The sequence below is a fragment of the Pteropus medius genome, unplaced genomic scaffold, assembly GCF_902729225.1.
Source record: "Pteropus medius unplaced genomic scaffold, Ma_sr-lr_union100, whole genome shotgun sequence".
Lineage (NCBI taxonomy): Eukaryota > Metazoa > Chordata > Mammalia > Chiroptera > Pteropodidae > Pteropus > Pteropus medius.
Window position 1 is genome coordinate 994,191 of NW_024349803.1, and position 15,803 is coordinate 1,009,993.

Genomic DNA, 15,803 nt, shown 5'->3' on the forward strand with positions numbered 1-15,803 from the left:
CTTTCTTTACACTCGGTTTCTTTTCCAAAATAGACTCAAGGCTGTTTGCAACACACATCTGAACACAAAAACACTAAACACAAATGACTGAGATTGGGTGAGGTGGAGTGAGAATTTATTAAGAAACTCTGGCAGAGGGAAGCATAGCAATTGAACACAAGGGAAGTTTCCTCACAGCTAGGGCAAAAAGGAAAACAGTAGAAAATGAAGCATTTCTTATCTAGTAGAATGTAGACTAGCTAAATATTCCTATCATGAAGCTCAGAGAGATATGTCCCCAAAGTCTGTATCTAAGGGACACCACACAATGTAATGATTTGCTATACAGCAATCTTACCCATAAGAACAGATCTGTGTGGCCTGAGGGGTGATCTACATAGGGCCTGGGCCTAAGTCTTGTCTTACCTTCACCCTCTGACACTTTGTCTTTCTATTCCTGTCAGTTCTCTGCTGAGGGCATCCTGACTGGGAACCTAAAAGGAGCCTCCTGTGAGAGATGCTCAGCACCACACTGCCTGGGACTCTGAACAGAACTGCCGTATTCCCACGATGGGAGGACAGAGTCTCTCTGGGGTTAAGAATAATGCAATGCCATAACACGTACGGTAGGGCCAGTATACACACCTTCCTGTTGGCAACCTTCCCGAAAACAGACAAGGGGTTGGTGTGTATGGGTGGGGGTAACTGACTCCTCTCTCCCGCAGTAACTTGACCCTCTGGCCCTTCTGGAATAGGGGTGGTTCCAAGATCTTTGCAAATCTAGTACACTGGAGCTTTAGCACCCACAGCGAAGAAGAAAGACAAAAGAGAAAAAGGCCTTACCTGAGGTAGCATTCCCCAATCAGGTCCTTCATTGTAATAGAGCAAATCTACTGGATTTTCTTCTTTCATTCAGATCCATGGCTCATAGATTTCGCTGTATCATGAGTGCCTTGAGAATCTTTTTCTTTTCCCAGCAAAGTGTCAAAGCAATAGCCACAGTGGTAAAAGGCTGAGGTGTGGAGCCAGACAGGGTTCACTCTGGTTCTACCATTCCCAGAAGTATGAACCTCAAAATGCACACACATAACATGGAGATCATAATAGTACACACATCCACAGGGTTATTGATAATAAATTATAACATATGCAGAACCTACCACACAATAAGCATTAAATGTTAAATTATTATGGAAATTAAAAATACAGAATTCTGTACATAATTTCAGAGGTCCATGGACTTCTAGGACATCTTCAGGTTAAGAATCCTTAGCCCGGTTCCTAAAAATCAGGAAGACAATAGGCTTTGCCAATGTCTACATTTTCAATGTGAATTCCATCAGCATATACTGAACATCAGCTGTGCACTGATATCCTGGCCTTCATCAGTAGCTTGGTTACCAGAGTTGTCAGCACACTTCAGGGGCAGGGACCGTTTCCATTCTACTGATGAGGTGCGATGACTTTGCCCAAGGACTCATCGTGGAGTTGCTGCTGAAATCTGTCCTCCGACTCATTTAGCTGCCTTCCTGAGAAGACTGGTGAGGCTTCTTGGGGACCGGTGCTGCTCTTCATCCTGCTCTGTCTGCCTGTGACACTTTGTGCGCATGAGAGATCCTAAGACACACACCTTGGGTCCTCAAACTGGCAGTGACTTCTTCAAAATCAGTTCTGGCAGTGTGAGTGTCCATGAAAAAGAACTCTCATCCGGAGGGGCCCTGCCTGCTGTAGAGCTGCAAAAGTCACTAAATCACTTCAGCAACAAAATCAAGGCCACAGTTCGAGTTCTGACTCTGCCTCTCATGTGTGACCTCAGGAATTGTACTTTACCACTCTGAGTTTTGGTTTCCTCACCTGTAAAATAGAAGAACAATAGTTCCAACCACCTACGGTGCTTCGTAGAGGTCAAGTGAGGTCATGGGTATTGTTCGCACAGTAACTGGCATATCAGTCCTCCAGGAACAGTAGCCGTTCTTATCTTACTCAGTTTCAGTTTCCAGATGAGGAAACCAAGCCCGAAGAAGTGAAAGAGTAACAGCTCATTGGGTCTTCTTCAACCACACCACGAGGCCTTCCAGGCTAGTTTGACAAATATTTCCCCATTTGTTGCATGATGGTCAATGAAGGGAAGAAAATTTTCATAGGGTCTTTAAATAGCTCAGGGAATGAAAGGTCAGGATGACACTTAAAATGACTCTGTAGAGGTGGGGAAGTGAAGCAGAAGAGGGAGTTGGCTCAGGGAGAATACAGCAGTGACAATTCTGCTTCTCTCCAGAGTTAAGGGCCTGAAAGGAGAAGAATGGTGGCACTTCTGGCTCGGCTCCCTCTGGTTTCAGGGAGAGCAGTTATTTCCCAGAACCTCACTGGCAAAGGCAGCCCTTCCAAAGAGCAAGAGAGCTTTAGTTTGGACAAACAATTTAAGCTCATTTTTGCCGGGGAAGAAAGGATTTATAAAGAAGCAACTAAGGGTATTAAAGAAGCATCTGAAAAGGCAGCCAAAAATCTGGCTTACGGATTAGAAGCACTGGCTTTCTAGACTGTGGACGACTGTCTGCACAACAATTATCCAGCCCAGCAGGAAGCAGATATTTTTCTGTGTATGTATGGATCCAATTAACACTTATCCCGTCGTGTGCCAGGCACTGAGCAAAAAGCTTCTCCTTACAAACTTCATTTAATACCAATGAGTCTGAGAAGGCGACATCGCCAGTCTTTCTTTCCAGACAAGAGCAGAGTAAATGATATTTGTTGTACATCCCCTGAACTCCGAGCACAGTGCTATCTCCACTAAACCAAGCTGCCTTGTCCTTGAACTCAAGAAAAGCCTGCATATTAGCTGAAGGTCAAGAGGGTGCCGTCTCGTCTCATGTGCACACACTTGGACCGTCTCACCTCATGGCTTCTAGTGACCACCAAGAAGGGGCTTCCAAGTCAGATCTAGAATTCAATGACGTTTTACTAGCCCAGATCTCCTCAAAAAAATGCCACAACAGGGGATACAAACTTTTACATACTTTATTGATTTAGGGGCCAAACAAGGCAGCATTTTGTCAGTTAAGAAAGGCACCTCACTGAAAATAATACATCACAGTGCTGTCGAGTGATCCCAGTCACAGGATTTGAGGATAGGAAGGACAATCTTTGGAAGAGGGTGTTTGGGACACTTGCTCATTTATTTAAAGGGTCCCTTCACACATCGTGGATGGAAGAAGGCAGAGTGTAGGATTGTTCCATACGCTGGGTAGTCGCTGACAGCTTACCCATGAGAGCAGGTGGGCTGGTAGACCAGTGGTAAGTCAGGAAAGGGAGTGAGATCAGCCTGCCTCACTCTTCCCATGACTTCTGTAAACTTGATTTGCTGAGCCTCTGCCCCCATGAGCATACCCCATACATATTTCAAATGTAAAGATGATTTTTTGATCTCATGGTGTGGGGAACCAGGGTCAGCAGTCAAACCCTTCTTGTCCCAAGCCATAGGACACACAGGACAAGTTTGATTTCTTGCATTGCTTGACTGGCAACCCATGAGGTTGAGATAAAAGCCGAGGACTTAGGGCACTGGCTTTAAAAAACATTGTCACTAGTCCAGAGTAAATAAAAACTTGATTTCTTAGAAATAGTACTGTACTTCCCTATTTCTACTTATACCCTCCAGTTTTTTCAAAAATTAATTATGCTTTTTAAGATTCCTACTATACGTATAAAAAATTGCCTCACTATAACACTGCTGCTCTTCCAGTATTTTTCTTGAGCCCCTCACCACTCTTCACTCTCCACGCTTACCCTGACCACCCCTCCCCTCTGCCCAGCACCTAAGAGCAGGGATCACGCCGCGGGGTGACGAGCAGTGGTGCAGTCTCGCCTGGCCTTCTGTTACTAGGCTGAAATAGAGAGGAAACAAGAGAGAACAAAATGGGTTTTTAAAAACTAAGTAAACATCAGAGAAGGCTGGCATGCATGCCCCAGCAACCAAATGCATTAAACACGACATTTCTCTGCCAGGTGAAAGCTCTCGTGCTTGCTGAAGTTAAAGCTCTGGAGTTAAATGAAGTAAAAACAAAATTCTAACCACCCCCAAAAGACAAATGCATCCCCCACAATCTTCTAGTTTTCATCAATAGCCCACAGATCACACAAATTTGTCATCCATCCATATACATTCACGTGTGCATGTGTGCACATGTGAATGTATATGGATGGATGACAAAAATTTTAGCAAGGATCACACGTATTCAATTAGCAAACATTCAAGGCCCTCGACTTTGAGGCCAAGTGCCTGCAACTGTCCCCAAAGGTGAGGAGACTCCAAGATTCTGAGGCCACTCTCATCCAGAAAAGGAGCCCAGATCTCTGCAGACAGAGCTGATAGTTTTGGTTTCATTCCTTTTCCTTGCCCATTCCCAGAAGTCATGTGCTTCCCAGAAACACACCACACCAGACTGGGTGGAGTTAGTTTACAGCCAGGAAAACAAGGCAGACACTCACTTGAACGAGACAAAGAGGGAAGCAAGATGGTCACATACCCACGCTCAGCTTCCAGGTGGATAGAGGACAAGACAGCAGGAGAGCTCAGGTCAGGTGGGGACTGGGCACTTTAGAGTTTCTGCCCTGAGTCAGCAGATTATGCTGGGGCACACGACATTACTTACTGGACCTGCCACTGATTTTCTAATGGTTTTTCCAGAGGCCGCTATTTTTGTCGTCCCTCTTAGCAGTCTATTAATTCATCTGTTTACTACAAATCAAACTAGAGACCAAAAGGCACGGCATGGAATCCAGGAAATGTTTAATAGCCAGGGAGCTGAGGTTAGGCATAAAAGTTTATTACTGTCATAGGTGATCTTATTTTCGGGTGATCTTTTCTTGGGGAGTCTGTGGCCACCACAATGGTGAAGTAAGGGATAAAGGATTGGATCTGGAAGGGAGAGGAACTGAGTTTAAAAGGTATATATCTGACTTGGGTTTCATATCCTAGAGAGTGACCAGGTTTGAATAAATTCTAATCAAACGAATCCATGAATAGACCATCTCCAAATCACTGTTTTGTTCATCCTTGGAAAGAAAGGCAAACATCAAAAACAAATATTAAAACAAAATCCACTTTGGAGAAGTGGATTGGCTGCTCTCAGATGCCCAGCCTCCATGTTCAGAAGACAGTCGGAATTCAAAAGGACCTTTCACTTGGCCACAATTCAGTTTTCAAACACAGGTCCTAAATGATCCTTACTTTATAGAATCATGATGCAGATTACAAAAATATTCCAACTTGGTCTGGCTCTTTCTACGGTGATTCTGTCTCCCAGTAATTTCTGGAATCTGTAATGTAAGTACCTTCTGACTCCCATTTAGGGGAAAAAAAATCAATGATCTCTGTCCATATACTGACTCATATGTCTTTTTATTGTAGGCTAGGAAATAAGCAGAATTCCCTGCCAACGATCTGCCATTAGGAACTCAGGCCCTGTCTGACTACATTTGACCCTGGACTTCTAAACAGCTGTTGGAGATAGAATAAAAACCAAGGAATTGGGGTACCCGGCAGACACCTTAGTTTATTCTGGTCGAAAAATGAAATCAAGAGTATGGCAAAAGAAGTAAATGGTTGATAAAGAAACCTTCCCTGTAACTTAGAAAATAGAGTATACACATACCTATACCAAAAATGCGTGTGCACACACACGCACGCACACATACACACACAGATGAGATGAGAGTTGCACATATATCAAAGATACATTAAGCAAGTGCTTTTTTTAATCAGTACATCAAATGATATTCTTGCTGACCTGAGGAAGCTTCTCTCTGTCTGCTCTGCTATTCCCATCTACTCCCTCAGCAGAGACAGAAATAAGAAAGCAATTCCTTTGTGGACCCAACATTAGATAAACATAACCAAGTCTTTACATGTGGCTTTGGAGAAGGCTGCTAGGATGCTTGCAAACACGACATCAGGGGTCTGGGATGCGTCGATGGCAGAGTGTATCCCCCGTTTCCTGTAGTACTCCACCAGCGGGATAGTTTGAGTGTGGTAGGCCTCCAGGCGGATTTTCAAGGCCTTCTCATTATCATCTGATCTGCGGATCAAGGGTTCCCCAGTGATCTGAGAACAGGAAGAGGACAATAAAAGACTGAGATTGTTAGCAAGGTTTCCTTATGCGATGCCAGAAGCACATTTGAGATGCTGTGTGATCCCAAAGTCCATCAGAGGGAGAGAGACAATCTAGACTCTCTCCAATAAAGAACTATAAAGAACTTTACTACTCCCAGCAAGTTGTTCCCAGGAGCAGACAAACTGATCCAGAGAAGTCAGGGAGTCTGAAACAGCAACTGTGAGGAAAGGGACTTGTGAGAGGAAGACAAACAATGCTTTTCATCAGTCTAGACGATGTACTCTTTTAGGTTCAGAAGCAAGAAAGACAGAGGCCTCTGAGACCAGGACAATACATCTAAATCAGTAGTGTAATAGCCATTATAATCTCAGTTGTTTACATATTTTGTGTTTTTACTAGGGTATCAGCCATCAACATTCTGAAAGTAGCAAGTGAAGTGAGAAAGAACTCAGAATGGTAGAATCACTAACTTTGCAAAATGTGACTAATATGATGGTGTTGGAATCTGCATGACAGGATGAACTTGTCTCATATGACTAAGGTAAATCCAAGAAATTCTTATTATTCCTGCATGTTCTAAAACAGATGACATGGACTATTTATGGCAGCGAACATGTATGAGGCCCTTCCTTTTACACTGGCAAGTAAATGAAGACTGTCCTAAAAACTTCTCAGTGTTAATCTAGCCAAAATATTCTGAATCTGTAGGGCACAGCAGAGTCACTAGAGGAGGGGACATTCTTCTGAAGCAGGCCAACAAACTTCTCTTCAGTACTATCTTTCCCACCTTGGCTTTAATTCTGGGCTTCCAAGCAGCCTTCTCCTGATTAGTTAACCATTTAGGTTGCCATGATGCTAGGAAGGGGCTGCTCCGGACAAAAGACAGGTACAAATGGGCACTGGGAAGTACTGGCACTGGTAGGCACCTAAAGGTCAAGCAGTGAACCACCTGAAGAGAGACACTCATTGTACAGATGGGCCACAGCCCATGTGATTTACGTGACAGTAATATTTCTCATGGTTAAGTTAGTAATATTGATAGAAATAAAAGAAAGATGGAAAAATAAAAAAAAAAAAAGCAAAGGAAGAAAGGGGAAGGAAAGAAAAGGAAATTTACTGTCCTGTGTTTACATACGTCATCTTTCATGGGCTCCTTTGGGGGGTTGAACTCTTCGTGGTAGGAACGGCCACTCATGGGGTGAATCAGCCTAAAAGACAGCACATGCATACAAGTCAGGTTGCCTGAAGGTATGCTAAACCCCGGGGGTGTCCAAGATGACAAGCAGAGACAGAGAAGCTAGATGCAACAACTTTAGCCCCGCCGAGAACATAGCTATAGGCATCTTGTTTAAATAAGGTGATACTAGAGTGTGTTTTCTATTTTGACCCAACATTAAAATAAGCGTCTGGCTGAAGAAGCTGGCTGAACTGCCTACTTCAGGACTCAAGAGAGGAACTCTGGTGCTGGTCTCGTACAGCCATTCATTCTATTCACCCGTTCTATTCGACAAACATTTACTAACAGTCTGGTCTGATTCAGGCCTTTAGCTAAGTCCAAAGCCTACAGAGCAACAAGTCAAGATCCTGGCTCATAAGCAGTGCTTAATTCAGTGGGGGAGACAAATGTGGAAATAAATAACTACAATAAATGTGATAATCTTTTAACAGAGATGCATACAAAATGCTATGGGGGACAGAGAAACTAATCTTATTTTTTAACCTAGTGTTTTATAAACTCAGAAAGACACTATTAGAAAACTATATCCTATGGATGTAAACACCACCAGACAATGCAGCACCCCTTTGTGATTACAAAGGTAAAAGAGAGACCAACTATTAGAGGGCAATATTCAAGACCGATGGAAAAATGACTTATTAAACAAGCCAGGGAATAAAGAGCCCAGGAAGAAGCATATCTTTGGCTTGTAGCCACATCTGTACTATGCCCTCTTAGGCAAGGAGCCCATGTCCTGATTGGAAGAGGCCTTGCTACAGGAGCCCAGAAACCTAAGAAGGGAAGGAGGCAGGCCAAACACGGCTCAACAGCCAGGGCCTGCTTGCTCAAGCTCGTGTTTCCCAATTTTGTGTCGATCAAGGTCTGCATATTTAATCGATGGCTGCTCTCCTCAAGGAGGTCTACTAGACCAGAGTGTCCCAACATTTCACCTTCTGGAGAGCACAGGGCACAGAGCAGCAAACAATACTATCTCCTCTCCACATCTCTTGCTTACTCCGGAGATTCCCTCAGTCCTCCAGTTATGTATAGCACACTGCTCCTTCCCCACTCACAAACATCATTTTAAGAGGAATGCAAGGCTCATTCCCTAGAAGGAAAAAGAAAGAAAGCCCAGTCTCTGAGTTCTTAAAATGGAATTGGTCTCAAGTACCAACCAAAACAGCTCTAGGTATCCCTGAGCCTGGCCTGGACGTGGCGGTGAAGATGTGGAGGCCTAATGGCTGGGAATCTACAGCCACTGCTACTTGGAGTACGGCACCTTAGACACCTGTATTCTCATCCACGAAATGGGGGTGGTATGAGACATTCGGCTAATGCTGACAGAGAACCAACTGGTAGGATAATTAGGACACCAGTGAGCCAACGCTGAACACAAACTGAACCATACTTACTCAAGAAATAAAATAATGACTATTAGAAGTGATGTCTGAGCTAATTCAGAAGATATCTACAGTGGGGTCCTTATGTCAGATTTAAATAAGATCCACATTAAGCCAACTAGTTTCTGACTCTTTGTCTTCCAATAATCAGTGTAGTGAACTAGAAGGCAGAAAGCAGACTTCTGGTGCCAGCTCTGTCACTGATCTGCAGAGTGAACTTGGAAAACAGCAATCTGGCCTGTCCCACTTCCTCCACTGTGAGCGAAGGGTCACACTAAACCACTCACTTCCGAACTGGGAGACCGAGTCTTTCTTTTGTCCTCTACAGCATTCCTCTAGTTCTTCAGAATCTCTGTTCCCCACCAGTTAAAAGCCTTGATCGCCTTACACGTGAGTCACAATCAGGATCCTAAGTGGGGTCCTTGTCTGTTTCTCCTTTCTTCCAATTTAGCCTGTACGCCAGAACCAAGCTAATGTTCTTAGAATGCTGTTTTTGCCACATGGTTTAAGAACATCCCATGACTCCTGACTCACGTTTATCCTCTTCACCTTGGCAAACCTTCCCCAGTCTAGCTCCCATTCTACTTTCTCAATAGTACCCATTCTACCCAGCCCCCAAGACCATTCCTCCAACTCTGGACATTCTGCCACTAGCCTCAGCTAGAGCCCCTCCCTCAACACATACTCATTCTAGCTTCTACTCCCTTCTGGGGAACCATCAAAATCCTCTCTATTCAGGAAAGTCAAATTTGACATTGCACGTCTCCTAGGCAGCTTGGCTTTCCTACTGCACTAAACAGCCTAGGTTTTGTGTATGGTTTGTAGACTGTTTGAGGTTACAGACGGGGATCATCATGTTGTTCTATATCCTCTCCTAGTCCCCTGCCCTATAGTCTAGTACTGTGTTGCACACAAGGCAGGCACCTGAGCAGCTAGGCCAATTGAATCAAAGGCCCTGGTGTCACCTAGCATTGTTAACATCTGCTTTGGCGCCAGAGCCCTCAGCCCTGGTGATGATGTCCCATCCTGTCAACGCTATCACTTCTCGGCCTACATCAACTTTGTCTACTTTGTGCCAGTGGGAATGCAAAAAATCCTACAAAAAGTTCCTGCACTTTTGAAGAAGCTTACGAAATAGCTCAAAACATAAAACCTGGACATTTGAAAAAAAAATTAATATAAGGTAGACTCCACTGTATCTAATATAGCCTTATAGGAAAATACCTCTAACACTCATTCTGTCTGTTTAAATGCCTGTCTTTCTCCTTGAAGATATGGACTGCAGACGCATGGAAAAATGTTCAACCTCATTAGGAAATCAAAGTAATAAAATTTACAATAAGAACAGTTTCTCCTTAATTAAATCCAAAAATTTCCATCTACTACGATGGCCAAAGCATCAATTTAACAGTGAACAACTGGAAGAAACACAAATGTACCAATGAGGGAAGAGTTAAGTAAATGATGGTTCATCTACTGTGTAATATCATACAGCAATTAAAAATAATGGTCACGGATGTCTGGTTCCCTGATGTAGGCTGATCGCCTTCCTGAGATTCCATTAAAATGACCAAGGGATAAAAGACCTATAGCATTCAATAAAGAAGAGAATGGGAGGATCTATTAGTGGTTAAGAGCTTCCAACATATTTCTGGAAGGCACAAGCAGATAACAGAGTGATTACTGAAATAGGGTAGAGGAAACTATAGCCTAAAGCAGTGGTGATCTTTCTTAGAACAAACCTGTTCAGATGCAGAAGCATTTCTGTGTTCAATGTTGACTACTATAGAGAAACAAGCACTTTAAAACAAAACACACAAAAAATAAGTGTTTTTGGCTAAGGTGGCTGTACCGTGAGCAAATTTTCTCTCCATTTTCTAAACTTTGTGTAGATGGTCATATTATTTTTAGAATAAAGAGCCTACAGCAAGGTATGGCAACTCCAATTGAAGACTTTAAAAGAGCACTAAAACAGAGGCACACATGTGAAGACTTAATATTTCCTAAGCACAGACTATAAGCAAGGCTCTGAAATATGCACTTTATCTAACAAGCACGATCGTTCCGCAATTATTAACCCTACTCTAAATATAAGGAAACGGCCTTGAGAAAGGTTAAGACACTTGCCTAGGGTCAGGGTAAAAGGGGAACAGGATGGAGATGCTGTCTGACTTCAAATCCCTTGTTTTTCTTTCCACATCCCTGTCCCACATCACCAGCTGAATAGAGGTCACGAAACAAGATCAATCCATGTTGAAATGGCATTAAACTTCATGGCTGTGATTAGGCAAGAGCACTCCCACGGTCTGACAAAGCTCTGAGGAAGCATGAAAAGAAGGGAGGCACAGGGGACAAATACCTTCCCGTGATTCTCCGGATCAGCAGAGAGTCTGGGATGCGAAATTCAATCACAGAATCGAGCTTCTCTTTCCTCTTCTCCATGAGGTCATCAAGCTGTAAAAGAGTGTGTGGCTCACCTAAACTACCAGAGCTTGATCAGACTCATTTCCCTTTAAGGAATTAAGAGATTAAGGGCCAGAGTTGATTATCATGCAATCGTGATACAAACCCAGCCACTCACCATTTCTGCCTGCCTCACAGTCCGAGGGAAGCCATCTAGAAGAAAACCATTTTTGCATGGAGGGGTGTCCAAATTTTTCTCAATGAGCTCCACTACCATTTCATCACTCACCTGGAAATCAAGAACAAAGAAGCCTTGGGTTTAAATCCATTAGCTAGGTGACATTAGCCCAAATCCAAGGCCACTAGTTTGTGTCTGTATAACCTGATTACTGCAGGAGAGAATGGGGGTTGACCAGAACACAGAAAGGCTCCAACTTTCTCTGTTTCATGATTTTGATTAGGCTCACAGTAAAGACCCAGGCCGATCTAAACATGAGGCAACAGAGAAATTCACTGAATCAGCCAGATTGGGTTAGAACCAAGGAACTGAGAAGCCAATCCAATACACCTTTGAGCCTCTCTAAAAACCCAATGAGGAGCCCTCCTAGCTTTCAAAATCTGGTTTTCCTCCTGGGCCTTCATAGAAAGAAAAGTTCTCAGTCAGTATTACAGTGAAGGCTGCCCATCTTGGTAGCTAAGACACTTATCTCCTGGGACCAGCTGTGAACTTGGGGACAAAGTATAAGCTCTACAACTAAGTGAAGGCTGGAGATAAGTAATCTCATTGCCACATCCCAACTTTTTCTCAGTATAGGATCTTTTGTCAAGACTCAAAGTCCAAAATATCTACCTCTCTGGCTTGACTCAAGGCCTCACTGACATGAAGAGAAAGCTAGAAGGGGCAGGTGGGCAGGCAGGCAGGGGTACCATTTGATATAGCTACTGAGTCTCAAAGCCTGACAGAAAGTATAACTCGGGGATGGAGGCAAAGCATAGCACCTTCCCCAACCAACATGCTAAATAAGATATAAAAAGACCAGAGGGCCAGGTACAAAATGACTTCTGAAGGTGATTCCCAGAGGCCAAGTCCCAGAATAACTCAGTTACAATTAAGTTCTGGTGCTAATCAAAGAAGATTTAGTAGAAGATTTAATAGATTGCATTTGTCCAATCAGATTAATTGGACTAGAAACAAAAGAAAATACTATTATAGCTCCCAAATAGGAAGAATGACTTCTGTCAATTACTGAGCAATTCCTCTGTTAAAGACATAGAACAGAGACACAAAAGTAGATTCAAAAACACTCAGTGGCTTGTTGAGTCCTCTCTTGAATAGATCCCTGAGTTCTGGCCTAGGAATGGCAGTTGCATTTTTGGCCCTAAAAATTGAGTATATTACAAAATGCATCAGCACAAAGGAACCTCAAGAATACTCTAAGTAAAAGAAGTGCCATTAATTCAGAATGAACCAAATAACTTGCGACTCTAGAAGTTTATACAATGTGCCCTGTAGCACAGGGCTGCCCAATAGGACTTTCTACAATGATGCAAATGTTCTATATATTGCTGGCTAGCAAACACTTGAAATGTGACATGTGAGACTGAGGATAAGAGCCCTAGCTCTTCTTATCCATGATCCTATATGGCTTTACTAAATTGAATTTAAATTAATTTCAGTAGCTACTATATTAGGCTACTATATTAGGCAATGTAGATCTAGACTCTAACGAATATCAACGTTTACTGGCACCATCAAACCTACCAGTTTCCCGGAATCCATGGTTGCCTTCAGCCTTTTTCCTAGCTCTGAGCCAGAAGCCACCATGGCCCTCAGCATGTCCCCAGTAGCTAGATGGCAGACACAGAAGTTTTTGGCCAATTTGGGTGCCTGTGGAGGGGAAGACAAAAACCAAGATAGTTACCACTGCAAGTCAGACTTCCTAGGTATGAACCTGGCCCTGCCGCTTATTGGCTCTATGAATTCTGGCAAATACCTATTTCTTTGCCTGTAACAGAAATAAAAGTACCTTATATTATATACTAACATATAATGATTATAAGGTTATAGTGAGAATAACATGAGATAATATGTGTAAAGCACTTAAAACAGTGCACCTAGCACACAGGAAGCCATCATAAATATTAGCTATTATCACTATTTCCACTAGACGCATAGTGACACATAGGCCGCAGTTTCCCCATTATAAATGAGAAGAATAGCAGTATCAGTACTTCACATGGTTGCTGTGATGTTTAAGGGAGTTCGTGTATCTAAAGCACAATGTTTGGCATGTAATGTGTTGAATATTTGCCAAAGGAATGAACGTGACTGTCAAGTGCTGTGGCCACTGGCCTGAGAGGCAGCTGTGGCAAGATGAAGAACACAGGTTTCCCCTGCGCAGACCTATTTCTGTCCCTTTCCTGTCTCTAAGTAGCTGCATTATCTTGGCCAAATCGTTTAACCTCGCAGAGGCTTGGTTTCCTTATCTGTTTGAAATGAAGGCAAAAAGGCTCCATCACAGAAAGTAGTTATGAGGATGAGATGAGATATATACAAAGAGCACTTGGCAAACTGTAAGCACTTAATATTAGTTTTAGGAGGCAGTATAGTTTTTAGTTATGGGCTTGAGAGTCAAACTGCCTGGGCTTCAGACTCCAGGTTGACCAATGAATAGATAGACAATGAGATGTGACTTGAGAAACATTATATCATCTAAGTTTCAAATTTCCTCTAAGTAAAATGGAGATGGCAATGCACCTACACCAGTGTGTTGATGAGATTACATAGAATTCAGCATATGCAGGGCCAGGCACATAGTAAGTGCTCGGTGAATGTTAGCTGTTACTGTAACCCTGCCCCAGTTCCATATTCATTTATACAGAAATAAAACACTGATGCCTCTTCCAAGAACCTTGCTGGGAGCCCGGGAAACATGAATAGGAGACACAGTTTGATGGACCATACATCAGAACAAAGACGAGACGAGGACAGGAAAAGTGCGTGGACAGTTTAACAATGGTTTTGCAGTGGCAATTGCCCCACCCCAAAAGAGAAAAAAAACACAACTGCAGAACTCATGAGAAATAGAATCAGTTCAAGGAGCTTAATACTTAGCTTTCTGGTTCACTTGTTTTATAAAAAGGTAGGGTTGGATCCTTATTCAAACCAGTTCACTGGGAGTTTTCAAAGGAGCACGCACAATAAAAGCTTAATTGATGGGGCTCAGTGCAGCAAATTCTGGTTTGTGATTCATGGAATGACTGACTTCAAGCAAAGAAATGACTTCATTTTTAACGCCTTCTCATCTGGGTTCCATTTTGTTATGAAGGCATTAAAAATTGCACTTTGGAAAAACCAGTGAAGGTCAGGATCTTCTGGGCAATGGAAAACCTCTGGTCCTCCAGGCTGGCCTGGTAGTCACATATCCAGAGATCTGTGCTTTTCTGCTAATATTTCCCCTTGGGTGTTGAAATTAACTTGGGCGAAAAATTTGACCGTGAGACCAAATCATGAGAGAAGAGATGTTAGTACAGAACTTGATTGTTCTATTTTAATCTCCCCCAAAACTACAGGATTCTACCGTGCTGGTCCAGATGATGGGATTCTATAAGCTGCCTGGAAGTCAGTGTGGTGGGCTGCAAAGAGCATGGACCTTGGAGTCAGATAGATTTACACATGAACCCTGGCTAAAGCACTCAACAGCTATGTGATCTTGGGCTACTTCTCGGAATCTTAATGAGAGACCTCTTTCCACTGTCTTTCTTTTTTTGCATTACTCTTTACTTGCAAACCGTAGAAGCCTGATGAAATAACTTTATTATATTCCCCTCACACTTCAAGCTTACGCTTTAGAGCAATGCTTCTACTCCAAACCATGGGGTGGGGGTGGGTGTTGCTATTCAAATACAGAATGATTCCATAGGGTAGAGTCTGAGCCCCAGCATTTTTAACAAGCTTCCAGGCCTGGCTCTGCTGCTGGCCCCCTGGACTCTAATGCTGCTGAAGCTGAGCTACTTGTGTCTCATTACTGCGGGAAAGGGGAGTGGACCTTTTTTGGGGGGAGATGGGTAAAAACTGCTAAAACCACTAGGAAGGAAGAATGGTGGGTTTACTGTTCTCAAACTTCAGCACGTTATCAGCACCAGCACCATGGCCTCAGCTCCACCTCAACAATCATCTGGGGCACTTGCTGAAAGTACAAAGCCAGACCCATCCTTAAAGTTTATGACTGAGTAGTACTCAGGTAGGGCCCTGGAATTCTGATGCATACAGTCTGCGAAGCCCTGGGGCAGTGGGGGCAAGACTGGGCTTTATAGTGGTACAGATCTGGGTTGGAAATTGGATCTACAGTTTATTTGCTGTATCACCTTGAACAAGTTATGCAGCCTTTTTAAGTCCTCACTTTCTTCATCCATAGAGTACAATCAACCATGTCCACTTTCGGAGCTACTGTGGGGATTTAATAAGATTATATAATCAAACGTATCTAGCATAGTGTCTGACATTTAGGAAAATAAAGGGAAACTATGAATTGTTCAGACTTAATCTTGAACTCACTTGTTTTCTCACCTTGAAAACATCTTTCTGCCTCCAGTCTTTCCGGTTTCCACCTTTAATGTTCCTAAATGTGCAGCTGGAATCCCCTGAAATATTGCTGGACATGTTCCCCCCACCCCCCAAAATGCACATTCTGG

The 15,803-nt window shown here is 43.1% G+C and overlaps 1 protein-coding gene and 1 long non-coding RNA gene across 5 annotated transcripts in view; one reads left to right on the forward strand and one right to left on the reverse strand.

Annotated features, from left to right (window-relative positions):
* Positions 1-2,976: 2,976 nt before the first annotated feature.
* AK2 (adenylate kinase 2) overlaps positions 2,977-15,803 on the reverse strand; it is a 22,094-nt gene continuing 9,267 nt past the window's right edge. The window contains exons 3-7 of one of the 4 annotated variants that reach the window (XM_039836999.1): positions 11,287-11,397; positions 11,065-11,159; positions 7,225-7,297; positions 5,884-6,079; positions 2,977-3,860 (exon numbers count right to left, since the gene is read on the reverse strand). In XM_039836999.1, coding sequence (XP_039692933.1) covers positions 3,856-3,860; positions 5,884-6,079; positions 7,225-7,297; positions 11,065-11,159; positions 11,287-11,397 — 480 coding nt within the window. In that variant the 3' untranslated portion in view covers positions 2,977-3,855. Of the gene's footprint in view, positions 3,861-5,704; positions 6,080-7,224; positions 7,298-11,064; positions 11,160-11,286; positions 11,398-12,870; positions 13,027-15,803 lie in introns of those variants that run through there. The other 3 variants (XM_039837000.1, XM_039836998.1, XM_039837002.1) reach the window with 3 other exon arrangements.
* Positions 4,421-5,593, forward strand: LOC120582026 (uncharacterized). Its single transcript, XR_005647428.1, has 2 exons — positions 4,421-4,552; positions 5,387-5,593. It is a non-coding gene; the product is annotated as an uncharacterized LOC120582026 (long non-coding RNA).